This window comes from Budorcas taxicolor, chromosome 5 (assembly GCF_023091745.1).
Source record: "Budorcas taxicolor isolate Tak-1 chromosome 5, Takin1.1, whole genome shotgun sequence".
NCBI classification, from domain to species: domain Eukaryota; kingdom Metazoa; phylum Chordata; class Mammalia; order Artiodactyla; family Bovidae; genus Budorcas; species Budorcas taxicolor.
The window spans coordinates 121,896,937-121,921,377 of record NC_068914.1 but is presented as its reverse complement, the minus strand read 5'-3'; the positions used below and the strand labels follow the sequence as shown (position 1 = coordinate 121,921,377).

The 24,441-nt window shown below is 40.8% G+C and overlaps 1 protein-coding gene across 1 annotated transcript; it reads left to right on the top strand.

Annotated features, from left to right (window-relative positions):
• The first annotated feature begins 10,735 nt into the window (after positions 1 to 10,735).
• LOC128048208 (programmed cell death protein 6-like) lies at positions 10,736 to 11,386 on the top strand. The gene has a single exon (XM_052640607.1). It carries the CDS (start codon positions 10,736 to 10,738, stop codon positions 11,384 to 11,386), a length of 651 nt encoding a protein of 216 aa, XP_052496567.1.
• The last annotated feature ends 13,055 nt before the right edge of the window (positions 11,387 to 24,441 follow it).

The following is a 24,441-nucleotide window of genomic DNA, read 5'->3' as shown; positions in this document are numbered from 1 at the left end:
AAAGTGGACAACTTGGAAGAAATGGACAAATTCTTAGAAAAGTATAGCCTTCCAAAACTGAACCAGGAAGAAATATAAAATCTTAACAGAGACATCACAAGCACAGAAATCGAAACCGTAATAAAAAAAATCTTCCAACAAACAAATGCTCAGCACCAGATGGCTTCACAGGTGAATTCTACCAAAAATTCAGAGAAGAGCTAACACCTTTCCTACTCAGACTCTTTCAGAAAATTGCAGAAGAAGGTAAACTCCTTCCTCTTATACACCCAACTCATTCTGTGAGGCCACCAGCACCCTAATACCAAAACCAGAAAAAGATGCCACAAAAAAAGAAAACTATAGGGCAACATCACTGATGAACATAAATGCAAAAATCCTCAACAAAATTCTAGCAAACAGACTCCAACAACATATTAAAAAGATCATACATCATGACCAAGTGTGCTTTATCCCAGGGATGCAAGGATCCTTCAGTATTTGCAAATCAATCAATGTGATGTACAGTGTTAACAAACTGAAAGATAAAAACCATATGAGTATCTCAATAGATGCAGAGAAAGCGTTTGAGAAAATTTAATACCCAGTTACAATCAAAACTCTCCAGAAAGCAGGCATAGAAGGAACATACCTCAACATAATTAAAGTCATATATGACAAACCCACAGCAAACAATCCTTAATGGTGAAAAACTGAAAGCATTTCCTCTAAAATCAGGAACAAGACAAGGGTGCCCACTCTCACCACTACTCTCCAACATAGTTTTCAAATTCCTAGCCAAAGCAATCAGAGAAGAAAAAGATATAAAAAGAATCCAGACTGGAAAAGAAGTAAAACCCTCACTGTTTGCAGACAACATGATCCTCTACATAGAAAACCCTAAAAACACCACCAGAAAATTACTAGAGCTAATCAACAAACATAGTAAAGTTGTGGGATATAAAATTAATGCACAGAAATCTCTTGCGTTCCTATTCACTAACAATGAGAAAACAGAAAGAGAAATTAAGGAAACAGTCACATTCACCTTTGCAACGAAAAGAATAGAATGCCTAGGAATAAATTTACCTAAAGAAACAAAAGAGCTCTATATAGAAAAGAATAAATCACTGATGAAAGAAATCAAAGTTGACACAATTAGATGAAGAAATATACCATGTTCATGGATTGGAAGAATCAATATAGTGAAAATGAGTAGCAATCTATAGATTCAATGCAATCCCTATCAAGCTACCAACAGTATTTTTCACAGAACTAGAGCAAATAATTTCACAATTTGTTTGGAAATACAAAAAACCTCGAATAGCCAAAGCAATTTTGAGAAAGAAGAATGGAACTGGAGGAATCAACCTGCCTGACTTCAGACTATACTACAAAGGTACAGTCATCAAGACAGCATGGCCCTGGCACAAAGACAGAAATATAGATCAATGGAACAAAATCCAAAGCCCAGAGATAAATCCATGCACCTATGGGCACCTTATCTTTGACAAAGAAGGAAAAAAATATACAATGGAGAAAAGACAATCTCTTTAACAAGTGATGCTGGGAAAACTGGTCAACCACTTGTAAAAGAATGAAACTAGAACACTTTCTAACACCATACACAAAAGTAAACTCAAAATGGATTAAAGATCTAAATGTAAGAGCAGAAACTATAAAGCTGTTAGAGGAAAACATAGGCAGAACACACTCTGACATAAATCACAGCAAGATCCTCTATGATCCACCTTCCAGAGTAATGGAAATAAAAACAAAAATAAACAAATGGGACCTAATTAAACTTAAAAGCTTTTACACAGTGAAGGAAACTATAAGTAAGGTGAAAAGAATGGCAGCCTACAGAACGGGAGAAAATAATAACAGATGAAACAACTGACAAAGAATTAATCTCCAAAATATACAAGGAGCTCATGCAGCTCCATACCAGAAAAATAAATGACCCAATCAAAACGTGGGTTAAAGAACTAAACAGACATTTCTCCAAAGAAGACAAACAGATGGCTAACAAACACATGAAAAGATGCTCAACATCACTCATTATCAGAGAAATGCAAATCAAACCCACAATGAGGTACTATCTCGTGCAGTTCAGAATGGCTGCCATCAAAATGTCTATAAACAATATATGCTGGAAAGGGTGTGGAGAAAAGGGAACACTCTTACACTGTTGGTGGGAATGCAAACTAGTACAGACACTTTTGAGAACAGTGTGGAGATTCCTTAAAAACCTGGAACTAGAACTGCCATAAGACCCAGCAACCCCAATGCTGAGCATACATGCTGAGAAAACCAGAATTGAAAGAGACACATGTATCCCAGTGTTTATTGCAGCTCTGTTTACAACAGCTAGGACATGGAAGCGACCTAGATGTCCATTGGCAGATGAATGGATAAGAAAGTTTGGTACATAAATCCAATGGATATTACTCAGCTATAAAAAAGAACACTTTTGAGTAAGTTTTAATGAGGTGGATGAAACGAGCCTATTACACAGAGTGAAGTAAGTCAGAAATAGAAACACCAATACAGTATGTTAATGCATATATTGGCTTCCCTGGTGGCTCAGAGGTTAAACGTCTGTCTCCAATGTGGGAGACCCGGGTTCGATCCCTGGGTTGGGAAGATCCCCTGGAGAAGGAAATGGTAACCCACTCCAGTATTCTTGCCTGGAGAATCCCATGGACGGAGAAGCCTGGTAGGCTACACTCTATGGGGTTGCAAAGAGCCGGACACGACTGAGAGACTTCACACACTCATACTCACACAATGCATATATATGGAATTTAGAAAGACAGTAACAATGACCCTATATGCATGACAGCAAAAGAGACTCTGACATAAAGAACAGACTTTTGGACTCTGTGGGAGAAGGCAAGGGTGGGATGATTTGAGAGAATAGCATTGAAACATGTATTTTGCCATATGTAAACCAGATGACCAGTGCAAATCTGATGCATGAAGCACAGCACTCAAAGCCAGTGCTCTGGGACAACCAGAAGGATGGGGTGGGGAGGGAGGACGGAGGGGGGTTCACGATGAGGGGACACATGTACAACCATGGCTGATTCATGTTGATGTATGGTGAAAACCACTACAATATTGTAAAGTAATTAGCCTCCAATTAAAAAAAAGAAAAAGTTGCTCTTTGGAAGAAAAGCTATGACAGATTAGACAATGTATCCAAAAGCAGAGATGTCACTTTGCCAATAAAGGTCCGTATAGTTAAAGCTATGGTTTTCCCAGTAGTCATATATAGATGTGAGAGTTGGAGCATAAAGAAGGCTGAGCACCAAGGAATTGATGCTTTCGAACTGTGGTGGTGGAAAAGACTCTTGAAAGTTCCTTGGACAGCAAGGAGATCAATCAAGTCAATCCTAAAGGAAATCAAACCCTGAATATTCATTGGAAGGACTGGTGCTGAAGCTGAAGCACCAATATTTTGGCCACCTGATGCAAAGAACTGACTCTCTGGAAAACACCCTGATGCTGGGAAAGACTGAGGGCAAAAGGAGAAGAGGCTGGCAGAGGATGAGATGGTGGGATGGCATCACTAACTCAATGGACATGAGCTTGAGCAAACTCTGGGAGACAGTGAAGGACAGGGAGGCCCAGTGTGCTGCAGTTCATGGGGTCACAAAGAGTTGGATAGACTTAGCTACTTAACAGCAATAGACACTACAGATAATAACAGTAGAATATATATCCTTCTCAAGTACACATGGAAAGTTCTCCAGGATGGATGATATGCTGGGTGAAAAATGATATCAGTGAGTCTCAATGATATCAAAAGTATTGAAATCGTACAAAGTGTGCTCTCTAATTCCAATGGAATGAAATAAGAATCAGTGACAGATGAATCTTGGGATATTCTGACACCATCCATTTGTAGTTAGCATCAAATTCCACAGGTCCAAGGGCTCATTCCCACAAGACTGCCCTCACTGCAAACACGTCACCGGGATCAAGTCCTCAGGTTACCAACACTTCTGTCCAACTTGACTACAAAGTCAGAGCTTCCCACAATCCCTTTTTCAGTTTCAGTAAATCACTACAACCCACAGAACTCAAGAAAGTGATTTACCTTATCGGGATTCCCAGGTGGCTCAGTGGTAAAGAATTTGCCTGCCAGTGCAGGAGATGTGCAATCTATCCCTGGATTGGAAAGTTTCCCTGGAGGAGGAAATGGCACCCCACTTCAGTATTCTTGCCTGAAAAATCCCATGGACAGAGAAGCCTGATGGGCTACAGTCCATGGGGTCGCAAAGGGTCATACACAACTGAGCACAGCACAGCACTAGTTACAACTGAGGAACAGTCAACTGGAAAAATATGTAGTAGAAGGTACTGAAGAGGGAAGGAGGGCAGAGCTTTCATGCCCTCTCCAGGAGTACAATCCTTCCACAATCTAGATGTGTCTCCCAACCCAGAAGTTCTCTGAAACCCCTTCATTTAGGGGCTTTTATGGAGGTTCCATTAGGTAGACAAGATCAATCAAATTATTGGCTATTGGTAATTAGCTCCATCTCCAGTCTGTCTCTGCTCCCCTGAGTTCTGGGAGTGGGGTTGAATGTTCCAGCCCTCCAGTCATAAGACTTGTTCCTCTGATGAGCAGCCCTCATCCTGAAGCTGTCTAAAGGTTTACCAAGAGTCAGTTCATCAACTTAAACTCAGGGTTGGTTGAAAAGAGCTTGTTATGAGTAATAAAAGATGTTCATGTAACAGGAAATTCTAAGGGTTTTAGAAGCTTTGTGCCAGGAACTGGGGACAAAGATCAAATACATATTTTTAAATATGCCACAGGTCTGAGGAGCCTAACAGTTAAGAGATGTGGCACACGACTAGAACCGACTCAGTCGTTAATAATTATTCTGGACTGGAATCCTTACTGTACAAAAATGTCTCCAAGGAAAAATTTCTCCAGGGAAAGTAACTCAGGTTTGCAAACTTCCATTTCATCTTGTCAGGTTCTAAAAGCAGGAGCACTGCCAGCAGTACCTGGCTTCATCCTTTCAGGCATCTGATAAATTGAGCTAAGAGACAATGTCATCTCTTGCTCTGAATCTCTTTTGAGTATTAATGTAATATTGGGATTCCCTTATTTAACAACTCGTTTATTCATTCCTATACTGCTATTCCTCCTCTCTACTTATACCCAAACTTTTCCACCTTTGGAAGGACATTGGGTTTGGCTACACTGGTGGTTTAGTCTGCAGGCAGCAAAACCAGTCTAGCAGGAATCTCCCTTCAGTTCACCCTGATTCATATAGGAAAGGGTTATAAGATTAGTGAGCTGTTTCTATCACTAGGTAATATAGCTGTCTCACTGTTAACCCAAATTTTGTCAGATAGGGTGAAGGTACAACCTGTACCAGGAACAACGACCAAATATATATATCTTATGACACCACAGTCTTTTATAAACTTTTAGGAAATCTTCCATAAGATTTCAGAGGATATCTCTGGAATACAATCCATCCATCCAAACCATATTCCTAGGAAACCTTTTAAAGAAGGAACATTTAAGTGAGCCAAAACCCTTTATGTCCTTTAAACTTCTACAGATGGATTTAACTCAGCTTCGTTCTCATGGAATTCTATATGTGTTCTTACTACTCTGTCTCTGTTTTCTGGTTGGGCAGAAGCCTTCTCTTGTAAAGCAACTGCTCTGATGGTAGTAAAATTTTTTTAGTTCTTATGTTCCCACTTGGAGAAAATCCACCTAATTTGTCTAGTGATGGAGGAACACAATTCACTGAAATAGTTAAGGAACTCTCTAGGGCTCCGTCACACATAAGCTTTGCCGCCTTATCACCATTAGTTCTCAGAAAAAATTGAATAAATGGTAATTTATTAAACTACCAAAGGAACTCCAGTTACTGCAGTCAAAGGCTCTCCTGGCCTTTAGGGTCACTCCAAAAAGAATTCATAGACAATCCCCATGTAAGCTACTCACTGAACTCTTCAGTATCTGTGGATCTCACCCTTACCCTTGAGGCTGCTCTTGTACAGTCGAATATTGCAAAAGGTGAGGGTGAATGCAGAATTTCCCAGTTTATAAAATGGGTTCAGCAACTTTTCTAAAAGATAAACCTCTGCATGACCTTCATCCAAGAGAGTTTGGCTTATTGAAAATCATAACAGTGTAAGACTGTCTTGAGCATCACTGGGAGGAAATTTATCAGAAACAGAAGCATCATGAAGGAAACCATTTTCCCAAGAGCCTCAGACTATACAGCAGGTGGATAGCTGTGGATATCTTCTACCCAAGACCTGGGAATCAGGATCCAGGTGTACCTGAAGTCAGTGACTGCCACACTCTTCTTTGTCTCTTTCTTTTCTTTTGCTTGGCTATCTCTTCTCTCTGTGTTAATTTAAAGCTCTTATTGCTAAAATGAAATTCTTAAAGTTTCTTCCCTTGATGTTTGTTACTTTGGGAAAATGAGAAGGATGAGCAAAGAGAGTGTTACAGAAACACATTAATATAGAATCTTATTTCTCTATAGATTCAGGGGCCAGCAGGTTGGGCTCTTGATGAGGACCCTTTTCCCATTTCCACACAGCCATCTTCTAGCTACATCTTCACATAGTGCTGAGCAGAAAGAACAAGCTCTCTCCTGTCTCTTCCTATAAGGGCACTAATTCCATCATGATTGCCCTACCCATATGACATAATCACTTCCCAAAGGTCCCATCTCTAAATTCCATCACACTGGGGATTATGGTTTCAAATCTGAATTTGGGTGGTGGGGGTGGGGAGATGTAAATGGGCAGTCCATGACAGTTGACAGTCATTTACTATTTTCTCCTCTAGGCAACCACTCATTCATCAGGTGACTGGAGTTACAAAGGCAATAGTCATGGGAATCCTGAATGTCTGTGTTTCACCAAGTCTTCAGGGGCAACATAGATCTAGTGAATTGAACAAGCCAAGATGTAGTAAGACCTAGATATGAGACTCAGTATCCCCATCAACCAAAATGAGGGACTGCAAGACTAGAAAAGAAAGACTAGAAACTTTCCACTGAGAACCTGGCAGGTGTTTGTCCCAACAGTTCTTCTGCCCAACCTTTGGGCACAGGACTTATATCTGTTCTTTCCCAGCACTGCATGCAAACTGCAGATTACTAAAGATATGGCTGCTCAAGAATGATTTGTCTCTATTCTCAGAACAATCTGAACTTTGATACACTCTGCTTGCTGAAGTCCCATAAAACATACTACTCTTTCCCCTAAATTGACTGCTCCTCTTGAGATTTATCATGCCAGATATTCTAAAAAAAAAAAGTTTAGATTCTGCAGTTCATTTTTTCCTCCATAGATAATAATTAAAATTTTTCAAATGCCTGGGAGATACCTACAGTCCTTTCAAAATCATTATCCGAAAGTCTGATCATGGTGAAGATGAAGAAATAGAGTTTATCAAACCCTGGAAAAGCTAATTCAGAAGTTAACATGAAACTACCACCAGGAAGAGACCCACACCTATACAAAACTAACCTACTTTCTCTTTTCCCACCACAATCCATTGATCTATGCCCACATCTGTGCTCACTTAACAGAAACTGAGGCAGATGCTGCTGCTGCTAAATTGTTTCAGTCGTGTCTGACTCTGTGCGACCCCATAGACAGCAGCCCATCAGGCTCCTCGGTCCCTGGGATTCTCCAGGCAAGAACACCGGAGTGAGTTGCCATTTCCTTCTCCAATGCATGAAAGTGAAAAGTGAAAGTGAAGTCGCTCAGTCATGTCCGACTCCTAGCGACCCCATGGACTGCAGCCTACCAGGCTCCTCTGTCCATGGGATTTTCCAGGCAAGAGTACTGGAGTGGGGTGCCATTGCCTTCTCCAAAAGCAAATGCTAATGCCTATTAAAGGGGAAATTGACAATAACACAACAATAGTGGGGAGACTTTAATACCCCACTCACAGCAATGGACAGATCATCCACACTGAAAATTAACAGGAAAACATAGGCTTTGAATGATACATTGGACCAGTTGGACCTGATTGAGATCTACATGGCATTTCATCCAAAAACAATAGATTTCACGTTTTCTTCTCAAGTGCACATGGAACCAGAATAGATCACATCTTGGGCCACATATTAAGACTTGGTAAGTTTTTAAAAATTGAAATCATTTCAAGCATCTTCTCTGACCACAATGCTGCAAGATTAGACATCAACTACAGAAAAAAAAAAAAAACTATAAAAAACACAAAAACATGGAAGCTATGGTTCTTACTAACCAACAGATCACTGAATAAATCAAACAGGAAATCAAATTATGCCTAGAAACAAATGATGATAAAAACACGACAATTCAAAACCTATAGGTTGCAGTAAAAGCAATGCTAAGAGGGAATTTTATAGCAATGCAAACCTACCTTGAAACAACAGACATCAAATAAACAACCTAAGCTTACAACTAAAGCAACTAGAAAAAAAGAACAAAAAACCCCACCAAAATAGGTAGAATGGATGAAATTGTAAGGATCAGATTAGAAATAAATGAAAAAAAAAAAAAAAAAGGAGGCAATAACAAAGATGAACAAAACTAAAAGTTGATTCTTTGAGAAAATAAACAAAGTTGACAAATGCATCAAAAAATAAAAGAAGACTCAGATCAATAAAATTAGAAATGAAAAAGGAGACACAGCAAACAACACAGAAATATGAAGGATCATAAGAGAGTACTATGAGCAACTCTATGCCAATAAAATGGGCAATCTGGAAGAAATGGACAGTTTCTTAAAAAAGTAAAACCTTCCAAAACTGAACCAGGAAGAAATAGAAAACATGAACAGAACAACCACAAACGTGGAAATCAAAACTGTAATAAAAAATCTTCCAACAAACAAAAGCCCAAGGCCAGGTGGCTTCACAGGCTATTTTTACCAAAAGTTTAGAGACTAGCTAACACCTTTTGTGCTTAAACTCTTTCAGAAAATTGCAGAGGAAGGAAAACTCCCAAACTCATTCTACAAGATCACCATTACCCTGATAACAAACCAGACAAAGATACCACCCACACACAAAATTATAGGCCAATATCACTGATGAACACAGATGCAGAAATCCTCAACAAAATTCTAGCAAACAGAATCCAATAACACATTAAAAAGGTCATACATCATGATCAAATGGGCTTTATCCTAGGGATGCAAGGATTCTTCAATATACACAAGTCAATCAATGTGACACACCATATCAACAAATTGAAAGATAAATACCATATGATCATCTCAATAGATTCAGAAAAGCTTTTGATAAAATTCAATACCCATTTATTATAAAAACTCTCCAGAGAGTAGGTATAGAAAGAACATACCTCAACATAATAAAGTCCATATACAACAAACCCAGGCTTCCCAGGTGGCACTAGTGGTAAAGAACCCACGTGCCAATACAGGAGATATAAGAGATGTGGTTTTGATCCCTGGGTCGGGAAGATGCCCTGGAGGAGGAAATGGCAACCCACTCCAATATTCTTGCCTGGAGAATCCCATGAACAGAGGAGCCTGGCAGGCTACAGTCCTTAGGATCAGAGTCAGCAAAGAGTCAGACACAACTGAAGCAACTTAGCATGCACAGCACAACAAACCCTTAGCTAACATTATTCTCAATGGTAAGAAAATTGAAAGCATTTCATTTAAGATCAGGAACAAGGCAAGGGTGCCCACTCTTGCCACTATCATTCAACATAATTTTTGAAGTCTTAGCCACAGTAATCAGGGAAGAAAAAGAAATAAAAGTAATCCAGATTGGAAAAGAAGTAAAACTCACACTGTTTGCACATGATATGCTTCTCTATATAGAAACCCTAAAGATTCCACCAGAAAATTACTAGTGCTAACCAATGAAAATAGTAAAGTCACAGGATCTAAAATCAATACACAGAACTCCTTTGTATTCCTATACACTAACAATTAAAAATTAGAAAGAGAAATTAAGGAAACAATCCCATTCACCATTGCAGCAAAATGAATAAAATACTTAGGAGTAACTTATCTAAAGAGACAAAAGACCTGTTTGCAGAAAACTGTAAGATGCTTATGAAAGAAATTAATTAACAGATGGAGAGATATAAATTGTTTTTGATTGGAAGAATCAATATTGTGAAAAAGATTATACTACTCAAAGCAATCTATAGATTCAGTGCAATCCCTATCAAACTACCAATGGTATTTTTCAAAGAAGTAGAACAAATAATTCCACAATTTGTATGGAAACACAAAAGACCCTGAATAGCCAAAGCAATCTTGAGAAGGAAGAATGGAGCTGGAAGAATCAACCTCCCTGACTTCAGGCTTTATTGTAAAGCTACAGTCATCAAGACAGTATGGTACTGGCACAAAAATGCTGTTGCTGCTGCTAAGTTGCTTCAGTCGTGTCCAACTCTGTGCAACCCCATAGATGGCAGCCCACCAGGCTCCCCCATCCCTGGGATTCTCCAGGCAAGAACACTGGAGTGAGTTGCCATTTCCTTCTCCAATGTGTGAAAGTGAAAAGTGAAAGTGAAGTCACTCAGTCGTGTCCGACTCTTCCTGACCCCATGGACTGCAGCCTACCAGGCTCCTCAGTCCATGGGATTTTCCAGGCAAGAGTACTGGAGTGGGGTGTCATTGCCTTCTCCAGGCACAAAAATAGAAACATAGAAAAACGGAACAAAATAGAAAGCCTGGAGACAAATCCACCAAAATATGGGCAATTTGCCTTTGACAAAGTAGGCAAAAATGTACAATGGAAAGAAGACAGTCTCTTCAAGAAGTGGTGCTGGGGGCCCCTCAGCTGCACCTCAACCCCGCTGCGCCTCGGCCCATGGCCGCCTACCCGTGCCGCCCGGGCCTGGCAACTGCCCTGCCACGGGTGCCATGCTGCCGGACCAGAGCTTCCTGTGGAACGTCTACCAGAGGGTTGATAAGGACAGGAGCGGTGTGATATCTGACAAGCTTCAGCAAGCACTGTCCAGTGGCACCTGGACTCCGTTTAACCCAGTGACTGTCCGATCGATCATATTCATGTTTGACAGAGAGAACAAGGCCGGCGTGAACTTCAGTGAGTTCACTGGCGTCTGGAAATACATCACGGACTGGCAGAACGTCTTCCGCACATACGACAAGGACAACTCAGGCATGATCGACAAGAATGAGCTCAAGCAAGCCCTCTCAGGTTTCGGGTACCAGCTCTCTGATCAGTTTCACGACATCCTCATTCGGAAGTTCAACCGACAAGGCCGGGGGCAGATCGCCTTCCACGACTTCATCCAGGGCTGCATCTTGCTGCAGAGGTTGGCAGATATATTCAGACGCTACGATACAGACCAGGACGGCTGGATCCAAGTGTCATATGAACAGTATCTGTCCATGGTCGTCAGCATCGTATGACCCTGCCTTTCTGCAAATACCAGCATGACTTACGGAAAAAAAAGACTGAAAATGCCAAATCTCTTACCTTTAATGAAACAAGCACCAGTGCAGTTAGACACTGCTCTTTCTTTAGATTTTGTATAACTACTATTTGGGGACCCAACTGTATATATGTGGATAAGCTGGTTAACGTTTCCCAGTTGTAACAATAGTTGTATCTTTCCTTAGATAAAGACATTTGATACGAGGCTGTTTAATTGTGCCATGAGGTAACATATAATAATGTTTCAGGTATTCTGCTTGCAAAAAACTTATGTGCTTTTTCAGATAGCTCTAGTTCTGGAGTGGAAATACTTCATTAGCCAACAGGAACTTTAAATAATATGGAACTTGCACAGAAGGCCACTCACGTGCCTTACTTTTTAAAGGCGGTTTACTGTATTCACTTGAACATGCAGTGTAAGCAATAAAGCACACGTATCCTTGTGCCAACAACAGCAAAAAAAAGAAGTGGTGCTGGGAAAACTGGGCAGATCCAGTTCTAGTTCAGTAGCTCAGTTGTGTCCGACTCTTTGTGACCCCATGAATTGCAGCACGCCAGGCCACCCTGTCCATCACCAACTCTCGGAGTTTACGCAAACTCATCTACATCAAGTCGGTGATGCCATCCAGCCATTTCATCCTCTGTCGTCCCCTTCTCCTCCTGCCCCCAATCCCCCCCAGCATCACAGTCTTTTCCAATGAGCCAACTCTTCGCATGAGGTGGCCAAAGTATTGGAGTTTCAGCTTTAGCATCAGTCCTTCCAAAGAACACCCAGGGCTGATCTCCTTTAGAATGGACTGGTTGGATCTCCTTGCAGTCCAAGGGACTCTCAAGAGTCTTCTCCAACACCATAGTTCAAAAGCATCAATTCTTCGGTGCTCAGCCTTCTTCACAGTCCAACTCTCACATCCATACATGACCACTGGAAAAACCATAGCCTTGACTAGACTGATCTTAGTTGGCAAAGTAATGTCTCTGCTTTTGAATATGCTATCTAGGTTGGTCATAACTTTCCTTTCAAGGAGTAAGCATCTTTTAATTTCATGGCAGCAAACACCATCTGCAGTGATTTGGAAGCCCAGAAATAAAGTCTGACCCTGTTTCCACTGTTTCCCCATCTATCTCCCATGAAGTGATGGGACCAGATGCCATGATCTTCATTTTCTGAATGGTGAGCTTTAAGCCAACTTTTTCACTTTCTTCTTTCACTTTCATCAAGAGGCTTTTTAGTTCCTCTTCACTTTCTGCCATAAGGTGGTGTCATCTGCATATCTGAGGTTATTGATATTTCTCCCGGCAATCTTGACTCCAGCTTGTGATTCATCCAGCCCAGCATTTCGAATGATGTACTCTGCATATAAGTTAAGTAAGCAAGGTGACGATATACAGCCTTGATGTACTCCTTTCCCAATTTGGAACCAGTCTGTTGTTCCATGTCCAGTTCTAACGGTTGCTTCTTGACCTGCATACAGGCTTCTCAGGAGGCAGGTCAGGTGGTCTGGTATTCCTATCTCTTTAAGAATTTTCCACAGTTTGTCTTGATCCACACAGTCACAGGCTTTGGTGTAGTCAATAAAGAAGAAGTAGATGTTTTTCTGGAATTCTCTTGCTTTTTTGATGGTCCAGTGGATGTTGGCAGTTTGATCTCTGGTTCCTCTGACTTTTCTAAATCCAGCTTGAACATCTGGAAGTTCATGGTTCAAGTACTGCTGAAGCCTGGCTTGGAAAATTTTGAGCATTACTTTGCTAGTGTGTGAGATGAGTACAATTGTGCAGCAGTTTGAACATTCTTTGGTATTACCTTTCTTTGGGATTACAATGAAAACTGATTTATTCCAGTCCTTTGGCCACTGCTGAGTTTTCCAAATTTGCTGGCATATTGAGTGCAGCACTTTCACAGCATCATCTTTAAGGATTTGAAATAGCTCAACTGGAATTTCATCACCTCCACTAGCTTTGTTCGTAGAATTGCTTCCTAAGGCCCACTTGACTTCATCATCCAGGATGTCTGGCTCTAGGTGAGTGATCACACCATTGTGGTTTCTTGGGTCATTGAGATTTTTTCATATAGTTCTTCTGTGTATTCTTGCCACCTCTTCTTAATACCTTCTTTTCTGTTAGGTCCATACCATTCTGTCCTTTATTGAGCCCATCTTTGCATGAAATATTCCCTTGGTATCTCTAATTTTCTTGACGAAATCTCTAGCCTTTCCCATTCTATTGTTTTCCTCTATTTCTTTGCACTGATCACTGAGAATGGCTGTCTCATCTCTCCTTCCTATTCTTTGGAACTCTGCATTCAAATGGATATATCTTTCATTTTCTCCTTTGCCTTTTGCTTCTCTTGTTTTCTCAGTTATTTGTAAGTCCTCCTCAAACAACCATTTTCCTTTTTGCATTTATTTTTCTTGGGAATGGTTTTGATCACGGCCTCTAGTCCAGTGTTACAAACCTCTGCCCATAGTTCTTCAGGCACTCTATCAGATCGAATCCGTTTAATCTATTTGCCACTTCCACTGTATAATCATAAGGGATTTGATTTAGGTCATACCTGAATGATCTAGTGCTTTTCCCTACTTCAATTTAAGTCTGAATTTTGCAATAAGGAATTAATGATCAGAGCCACAGTCAGCTCCCAGTCTTGTTTTTGCTGACTGTATAGAGCTTCTCCATCTTCAGCTTCAAAGAATATGATCAATCTAATTTTGGTATTTACTATCACTAGGACCACAGCCTTGTATAACTCAATGAAACCAAGTCATGCCCACGTGGCAACCCAAGATGGGTGGGTCATGGTGGAGAGGTCTGACAGAACGTGGTCCACTGGAGAAGGGAATGGCAAACCACTTCAGTATTCTTGCCTTGAGAACCCCATTAACAGTATGAAAAGGCAAAATGATAGGATACTGAAAGAGGAACTCCTCAGGTCAGTAGGTGCCCAATATGCTACTGGAGATCAGTGGAGAAATAACTTCAGAAAGAATGAAGGGATGAAGCCAAAGCAAAAACAATACCCAGTTGTGGATGTGACTGGTGATAGAAGCAAGGTCTGATGCTGTAAAGAGTAATATTGCATAGGAACCTGGAATGTCAGGTCCATGAATCAAGGCAAATTGAAAGTGGTCAAACAAGAGATGGCAAGGATGAACGTTGACATCCTAGGACTCAGTGAACTAAAATGGACTGGAATGGGTGAATTTAACTCAGATGACCATTATATCTATTACTGTGGGCAGGAATCCCTCAGAAGAAATGGAGTAGCCATCATGGTCAACAAAAGAGTCCGAAATGCAGTACTTGGATGCAATCTCAAAAATGACAGAATGATCTCTGTTTGTCTCCAAGGCAAACCATTCAATATCACAGTTATCCAAGTCTATGCCCCAACCAGTAATGCTGAAGAAGTTGAAGTTGAACGATTCTATGAAGACCTACAAGACCTTTTAGAACTAACACTCAAAAAAGATGTCCTTTTCATTATAGGGGACTGGAATGCAAAAGTAGGAAGTCAAGAAACACCTGGAGTAACAGGCAAATTTGGCCTTGGAATGCGGAATGAAGCAGGGCAAAGAAAATAGAGTTTTGCCAAGAAAATGCACTGGTTATAGCAAACACCCTCTTCCAACAACACAAGAGAAGACTCTACACATGGACATCACCAGATGGTCAACACCAAAATCATATTGATTATATTCTTTGCAGCCAAAGATGGAGAAGCTCTATACAGTCAACAAAAACAAGACCAGGAGCTGCCTGTGGCTCAGTTCATTAACTTCTTATTACCAAATTCAGATTCAAATTGAAGAAAGTAGGGAAAAATGCTAGACCAGTCAGGTATGACCTAAATCAAATCCCTTATGATTATACAGTGGAAGTGAGAAATAGATTTAAGGGCCTAGATCTGATAGATAGAGTGCCTGATGAACTATGGAACGAGGTTCGTGACATTGTACAGGAGACAGGGATCAAGACCATCCCCATGGAAAAGAAATGCAAAAAAGCAAAATGGCTGTCTGGGGAGGCCTTACAAATAGCTGTGAAAAGAAGAGAAGCTAAAAGCAAAAGAGAAAAGGAAAGATATAAGCTTCTGAATGCAGAGTTCCAGAGAATAGCAAGAAGAGAAAGAAAGCCTTCTTCAGCAATCAATTAAAGAAATAGAGGAAAAGAACAGAATGGGAAAGACTAGAGATCTCTTCAAGAAAATTAGAGATACCAAGGGAACATTTCATGCAAAGATGGGCTCGATAAAGGACAGAAATGGTCTGGACCTAACAGAAGCAGAAGATATTAAGAAGAGGTGGCAAGAATACACAGAAGAACTGTACAAAAAAAAAATCTTCATGGCCCAGATAATCATGATGGTGTGATCACTCACCTAGAGCCAGACATCCTGGAATGTTAAGTCAAGTGGGCCTTGGAAAGCATTGCTACCAACAAAGCTAGTGGAGGTGATGGAATTCCAATTGAGCTGTTTCAAATCCTGAAAGATGATGCTGTGAAAGTGCTGCACGCAAGATGCCAGCAAATTTGGAAAACTCACCAGTGGCCACAAGACTGGAAAAGGTCAGTTTTCACTGCAATCCCAAAGAAAGGCAATGCCAAAAAATGCTTAAACTACCGCACAATTGCACTCATCTCACATGCTAGTAAAGTAATGCTCAAAATTCTCCAAGCCAGGCTTCAGCAATACGTGAACCGTGAACTTCCTGATGTTCAAGCTGGTTTTAGAAAAGGCAGAGGAACCAGAGATCAAATTGCCAACATCCGCTGGATCATGGAAAAAGCAAGAGAGTTCTAGAAAAACATCTATTTCTGCTTTATTGACTATGCCAAACCCTTTGACTGTGTAGATCACAATAAACTGTGGAAAATTCTGAAAGCAATGGGAATACCAGACCACCTGACCTGTCTCTCGAGAAATCTGTATGCAGGTCAGGAAGCAACTGTTAGAACTGGACATGGGACAACAGACTGGTTCCAAATAGGAAAAGGAGTACGTCAAGGCTGTATATTGTCACCCTGCTTATTTAACTTATATGCATAGTGCATCATGAGAATCGCTGACTGGAAGAAGCACTATCTGGAATCAAGATTGCCGGCAGAAATATCAATAACCTCAGATATGCAGATGACACTACCCTCATGGCAGAAAGTGAAGAGGAACTAAAAAGCCTCTTGATGAAAGTGAAAGAGGAGAGTGAAAAAGTTGGCTTAAAGCTCACCATTCAGAAAACGAAGATCATGGCATCTGGTCCCATCACTTCATGGGAGATAGATGGGGAAACAGTGGAAACAGTGTCAGACTTAATTTTGGGGGGCTCCAAAATCACTGCAGATGGTGAGTGCAGCCATGAAATTAAAAGACGCTTACTCCTTGGAAGAAAAGTTATGACCAACCTAGATAGTATATTCAAAAGCAGAGACATTTCTTTGCCAGCTAAGGTCCGTCTAGTCAAGGCTGTGGTTTTTCCTGTGGTCATGTATGGATGTGAGAGTTGGACTGTGAAGAAGGCTGAGCACCAAAGAATTGATGCTTTTGAGCTGTGGTGTTGGAGAAGACTCTTGAGAGTCCCTTGGACTGCAAGATCCAACCAGTCCATTCTGAAGGAGATCAGCCCTGGGATTTCTTTGGAAGGAATGATGCTAAAGCTGAAACACCAGTACTTAGGCCACCTCATGCAAAGAGTTGACTCATTGGGAAAGACTCTGATGCTGGGAGGGATTGGGGGCAGGGGGAGAAGGGGACGACAGAGGATGAGATGGCTGGATGGCATCATTGACTCGATGGACATGAGTCTGAGTGAACTTCCGGAGTTGGTGATGGCCAGGGAAGCCTGATGTGCTGCGATTCATGGGGTCGCAAAGAGTTGGACACGACTGAGCGACTGAACTGAACTGAACTCTTGTCCCTGTGTAGAGTTGTCTCTTGGGTTGTTGGAAGAGGATGTTTGCTATGACCAGCATGTTCTCTTGGCAAAACTCTGTTAGCCTTTGCCCTGCTTCATTTTTCACTGCAATGCCAAACTTGCCTGTTACCCTACATATCCCTTGACTCCTACTTTCGCATTTCAGTCCCCTAGGATGAAAAGGACATACTAATACCATACACAGAAAAATCTCAAAATGAACTAAAGATGTAAATGTAAGACCAAGAACTATAAAACTCTTAGAGGGAAACATAGAACACTCCTTGGCATAAACTATTGCTTGATCCTCTCTGACCCACCTCCTCAAGTAATGGAAATAAAAACAAAAATAAACAAATGGATCTAATTAAACTTAAAAGTTTATGCACAGCAAAGGAAACAATAAATAAGAATAAAAGACAACCTTCAGGGAGAGGACATATGTATACCTATTGCTGATTCATGTTGATGTTTGGCAGAAACCCGCAAATACTGTAAAGCAATTATTCTTCAATTAAAAATAAATAAATAAAAAAGAGACAGCCCTTAGAATTGGAGGAAATAATAGCAAAAGAAACATCCCTATAATATACAACCAGTTTGTTCAGGTCAATACCAGAAAAACAAACAACCCTATCAAAAACTGGGCAGAAGTTTTAAGCAGACATTTCTCCAAGGATGAGACATTTCTCCATACAGATGGTTAATAAACATACAAAAAGATACTCAACATCAATCATTATTAGAGAAATGCAAGTCAAAATTACAGTGAGGTATCATCTCACACTGGTCAGAATGGCCATCATCAAAAAGTCTACAAATAATAAATGCTGACGAGGATGTGGAGAAAAGGGAAATCTCTTCCACTGTTGGTGGGAATGCAAATTGATACACCCACTACGGAGAACAGTATGGAGAGCCCTTATAAAAAAACTAGGAATAAAGCTACTATATGAGCCAGAAATCCCACTACTGGGCAAACACTCTGAGGAAATCATAACTGAAAAAGACACATGTACCCAAGTGTTCATTGCAGAACTATTTACAATAGCCAGGACATGGAAGAAACTTAGATGTCCATCGGCAGATGAATGGATAAAGAAGTTGTGGTACATACACACAATGGAATATTACTCAGCTATTAAAAGGAATTCAAAAAGGTTCTAATGAAGTGGACAAATATAAAGTCTATTATACAAAATGAAGTAAGTCAGAAAGAGAAAGACAAATATCATATATTAATGCATATACATGGAATCTAGAAAGATGGTACTAATGAATCTATCTATAGGGCAGCAATAGAGATGCAGACATAGAGAACAGATTTTTGGACACAGTGGGGGAGAGAGAAGGTGGGATTATTTGAAAGAGTAGCAATGAAACAAATATATTATCATATGTAAATTAGATAGCCAATAGGAATTTGCTGAATGACACAGGGAACCCAAAACTGGTGCTCCATGACAACCTAGAGGGGTGGGCTGGGGAGGGAGTTGTGAGGGAGGTTTAAGAGGGAGGGGACATATGTATACCTGTGGCTCATTCAGGTTGATGTATGGCAGAAACCATCATATATTGTAAAGTAATTATCCTCCAATTGAAGATAAAATTTTAAAAAAATTTAAAAAGGATTGCTTTCTTCAAAAGCTCTAAGTATAGCAAAGCATATTTTAATCATTTCAAGGTTACATTATTGATTACAACATTATGAATTAATGATTTAGTGATACTATTTTTTTGGCTATAATCCATTTTTATAGTTGGATTTTGAGAAGTTAAAAATGTAATCAATGAAAACATAGTAAAAGCAAGCTATAGATGGAATACTATTGGTTAAAGGACTTTCCTCAAATCTTAAAAAAAAAAATCTGGCTTACAATTCTATATTAACGACGATTGAGGCATCCGGTCCCATCACTTCATGGCAAGTAGAAGGGGAAGCAGTGGAAGCAGAGACAGATTTTACTTTCTTGAGCTCCAAAATACTGCCGATGATGACTGCAGCTATGAAATTAAAAGACACTTGCTCCTTGGAAGGAAAGCTACGACAAACCTAGAGAGCATATTAAAAAACAAAGACATCACTTTACCAACAAAGGTCAGGATAATCAAAGCTACGGTTTTTCCAGTAATCATGTACAGATACGAGAGTTGGACCGAAAAGAAGACTGAGCGCTGAAGAATTGATGCTTTCTAACTGTGATGCTGGAGAAGACTCTGGAGAGTCCCTTGGACAGCAAGATCAAACCAGTCAATCCTAAAGGAAATCATCCCTGAATATGCATTGGAAGGGCTGATACTAAAGCTGAAGCTTACTTTGGTCACCTGATGTCAAGAGCTGACTCATTGGAGAAGACCCTGATGCTGAGAAGATTGAAAGTAAAAGGAGAAGGGATGGCAGAGGATGAGATGGTTTGATGGCATCATCTATTCAATGGACATGAATCTGAGCAAACTCTGGGAGACAGTGAAGGACAGGGAATCCTGGCATGCGGTAGTCCATGGGCTTGCAGAGTGTAGGGCATGACTTAGCAACTGAAGAACAACACTTTAAGAATTCTGAGCATATCAGTTAAAAATCCAAGGATAATTTTCAATCAGTTGTGTGTGTGTGCTCAGCTGCTTCAGTCATGTCCAACGCTTTGTGACTCATTGGGCTGTTGCCCGCTAGGCTCTTCTGTTCATGAGATTCTCCAGGACAGAATACTAGAGTGGGTTGCCATGCCCTCCTCCAGGGGATCTTTCTCAACCCAGGGATCAAGCCCAGGTCTCCACATCTCCTAGACTGCAGGTGAATTCTTCACCACTGAGCCATGGGGGAAGCCCTTTCAGTTACCTAAATTTTATTAATAGTTCTCACATTTCCCACCACCATAGGCATAAAATAATTTTTTAAAAATTTAAACAACCTTTTAGGGAACTAAAGCACTGTGGTAGATATTTATTTATCTCCTAATGTGAGTTCCACCTTGCACTAATGCTGCTACTGTTGCTGCTGCTAAGTTGCTTCAGTCGTGTCCGACTCTGTGCGACCCCAGAGACGGCAGCCCACCAGGCTTCCCCGTCCCTGGGATTCTCCAGGAAAGAACATTGGAGTGGGTGCCATTTCCTTCTCCAATGCATGAAAGTGAAAATTGAAACTGAAGTCACTCAGTCGTGTCCGACTCTTGGTGACCCCATGGGCTGTAGCCCACTAGGCTTCTCCATCCATGGGATTTTCCAGGCAAGGGTACTGGAGTGGGGTGCCATTGCCTTCTCTGCTTGCACTAATGGTCAGATAATAAAGCAATAAATAAAATGGACAAAATCCCAGCCTTCAATAAGCATGTGGAAATTCAGTTACAGAAAAACACAAGTTAAAAACCACAATGAAATACTACCCTACTGCCAGTAGAATGGCTAAAATTGAAATGGACCACAGTCCATGATGTAGACCTCTTACAGCTGGTGAGAACCTTAAAATGTTATAACCATTTTGGAAAACTGTTTGGTAGTTTCTTATAAAGTTAAACATATACCTATCCTATAGTCCAGTAATTCCCCTTCTAGATATTTACCCATGAGAAATGAAAACATATCCCCACAAGAAGAATTCTAGAAGAATATTCATAGATACTTTATTAATAATGGCCTCAAACTGGAAATGATACAATTGTCAATAATCGGAAAAAGAAACAAACTGAAGTATGTTCACATAGTGGAATGCTACTGAGCAAGAAAGAGGAGTGAAGGATCAACAATACAAACAACAGTGTAGCTGAATCTCAAAAACATTATGCCGAGCAAAAGAAGCCCAGATACAAAAAACTGTGTAATTTCATTTATGTAAAACTCTAGAACAGGTAAAGTTAATCTAGACTTCCCTGGTGGTCCAGTGGTTAAGAATTCGTTTGCCAATGCAGGGAACACAGGTTCGATCCCTGGTCTGGGAAGATTCCACATGCTTCGGGGCAACTAGGCCCATGTGCCGCGACTATTGAGCCCTTGCTCTAGAGCCCGCATGACACAACTACTGAAGCCTGAGAGCTCTAGAGCGCACGCTGTGCTACAAGAGAAGCCATAGGAAAGAGAAGTCCGCACACCACAACCAGAAAAAAGCCCACCTGCAGCAATGAACACCCAGCATAGCCAAAACCAAAACAAAACACTTAAGCAATTGTTGAAGGAACTCCCTGACCATCCAGTGGTTAGGATTACACGCTTTCACTGCCAAGGGATGGGGTTCAATCCCTGGATGGGGAGCTAAGATCTTACAAGCCGGGCTTCCTTAGTGGCTCAGTAGTAAGGACTCTGCCTGCCAATGCAGGAGACATGGGTTCAATCTGGGAAGATCCCACATGCCGTGGAGCAGCTAAGCCCCTGTGCCACATCAGCGGAGCCTGTGCTTTAGAGTAGGGGAGCCACAACTACTGAAGCCCACGTGCCCTACAGCCCATGCTCCGCAACAAGAGAAGTTACTGCAATGAGAAGCCAGCGCGCCGCAACTCAAGAGGAGCTCATACAGCAACAAAGACTCAGGATAGCCAAAAACACATTTAAAAAGTAATTAAAAAAAAAGATTTCACAAGCCACACACCACGGCCAAACAAAAAACAAAACAGTAGAAGTTGGTCGAGTGTGTATGAAAGGTCGTCAAAACGAGGGAAAGCAGTCGGAGTGGAAGTCAGAGAAGGAGCTGGGCTGGATATGCCAGGAAGGAACAATAGGGCATTGTCAGAGGGCTCCAGTGAAGTGCTGATAACTTCACTTCCTTCTCAAAGGATCACTTTAGCTTTTTTGTTGTTAATAGACCACTGGGAGAAGGGCAGAAATTTAGGGGTTGGTTCAGAGACCATCACAATAATCACCTGCCAGTGGCTGTACTGGTGGAAGCACTGCAGATGGTGAAGAGAGCTCAGATTCTAGTAAATTTTGAAGGTAAAACCTGCGGATTTCCTGATGGATTAGTTGCGGAGTGTGTGTGCGTGTGTTTGTGTGAGACAGAGATAGAATCATGAGTGATACCAATTCTTTCATAAATTTTAGACCTTCACTTTAATCAGTGATAAGTATTTCTGCTGCATCTTACAACTAAACACATATACCAGTGTGTGGTCAAATTGTGGGTGAGAATCTTGTGTATCATTTTTAAGTTTTTACCATTTTTGCTCAGAGACACCTAAATTACCACCAGATGGCACTATGGATTTAGTTGGTTGAGGATTTCACATCTCTGTGGGCCCACAATCTTTTTTTAAAATAACAGACTGGTCTTAAAGGGCCAGATGTCAGGATTTTTAGGCAAGATTTAGTGACAGGTGTTCAAAGTTTGTCTAGAGATTGCCCTGGTGGTCCAGTGGTTAAGACTCTGTGCCTCTACTCCAAGGGGTGTGGGTTTGATCCCTGATCAAGGAAATAAGATCTCATGCACTGTGAGGTGCAGCCAAAAATAAATAAATAAATAGAATAAATAAAATAAAAGCTTGCCAAGTGATGAACTGAAGACTGCAAATGCAGATAAGGAACTGAGAAAAGGAAGCCTAAAAATGACATGGTGCTATGGACTTCTTGCAAGGGCAGTTTGACGGAGAAAAGAGGAAGCCAAAGCTCTAGAAAATCCAAAACCTCAAACTTCATTTAAAAGTATGCCAAGAAACACATTCTGGGATGGCAGAGGCAAATCACACTTTCCTGAGTACAATTTATCTGTTGTTCACATCTCAAGGCCGATTGAAGTAAATATTTTATTAGAAATATATTTACAGGCATTTACCTGATGGTCCAGTGGTTAAGAATCTACCTGCCAATACAGGGGACACAGCTTTGATCCCTGGTCAGGAAAGATCCCACACACTGGGGAATAACTAAATACTGAGCCTGCACTCAAGAGCCTGTGCTACACAACAAGAGAAGCCACAGCAATGAGAAGCCCGTGCACTGCAAACCCCACCTCACAACAACTAGAGAAAGCCTATGTACAGCAACAAAGACCAAATGCAGCCAAAAATAAATAAATAAATAAAATAATTTTAAAATAGCTATATTTACAGATTTATTTAGAATTAGTATTTATAAACATCTGCCAATTAATTGTGTTATATTTATAAATAAATTCTCTAAAAAAGGTTATTTTTCTCTCCTAATTCCAGCTAATTCCACTAGCTTTATTGAACTATTCTTCCAGCACTGAGGAAAAACATAGATAAAAAATGCCTATTTTTAACGTGCCCAAATTATGAAAGATCAGAAAAATAAAGCAACAATTTGGATGCTGAGACATTGTTAGTCTTTGAGGAAATGCAAATTAAAACCATGATGAACTAGCACTTCATGCCTCCTGGGACGTCTATAATCAGAAAGAAAGAAGTGTGGATGAGGATGTGGAATGTGTTGAGAAGCCAGAGCTTGTGTACTGAGTTAAGTATATGTAGAGGGCTTCCCTGTTGGCCCAGTAGTAAAGAATCTGGTGCCAATATAGGAGACACAGGTTCTGTCCCTGGTTCAGGAAGATTTCACATGCTACAGAGCAACTGGGTCTGTGCGCCACAATTATTAAGCATGTACACTATTGCCTGGGAGCCACAGCTACTGAGCCTGTTTGCCCTAGAGCCCGTACTCTGCAAGAAGAGAAGCCACCACTATGAGAAGCCTGTGCACCGAAACTAGAGAATAGTGCCCACTTGCAGCAAATAGAGAAAAGTCCATGCAGCAACAAAGGCCAAGTGCAGCTAAAAATAAATTATATGTATGTATAAGAATGGGCTTCTGTGATGGCTCAGTCAGTAAAGAATCCACCTGCAATGAGTGAGACCTAGGCTTGATCCGTGGGTTGGGAAGATCCCCTGGAGGAGGGCATGGCAACCCACTGCAGTATTCTTGCCTGGAGAATCCCCATGGACAGAGGAGCCTCGTGGGCTGCAGTCCATTGGGTCACAAAGAGTTGGACATGAGTGAGTGACTAAGCACACATGCACATATATAAGAATATGCAGATTATGACCTGAATAATGAAGGGGCAAAAGTCACTCAGGGTCAGCATGTAACTCCCTCAGCAAATAAGCTCCCACTTTGGGGAAGTGAAGCCCATGGGTCATGTTAAGTGAAGATGTAGTTTCAATATACACACACAAAGGAAGCAGAATCAC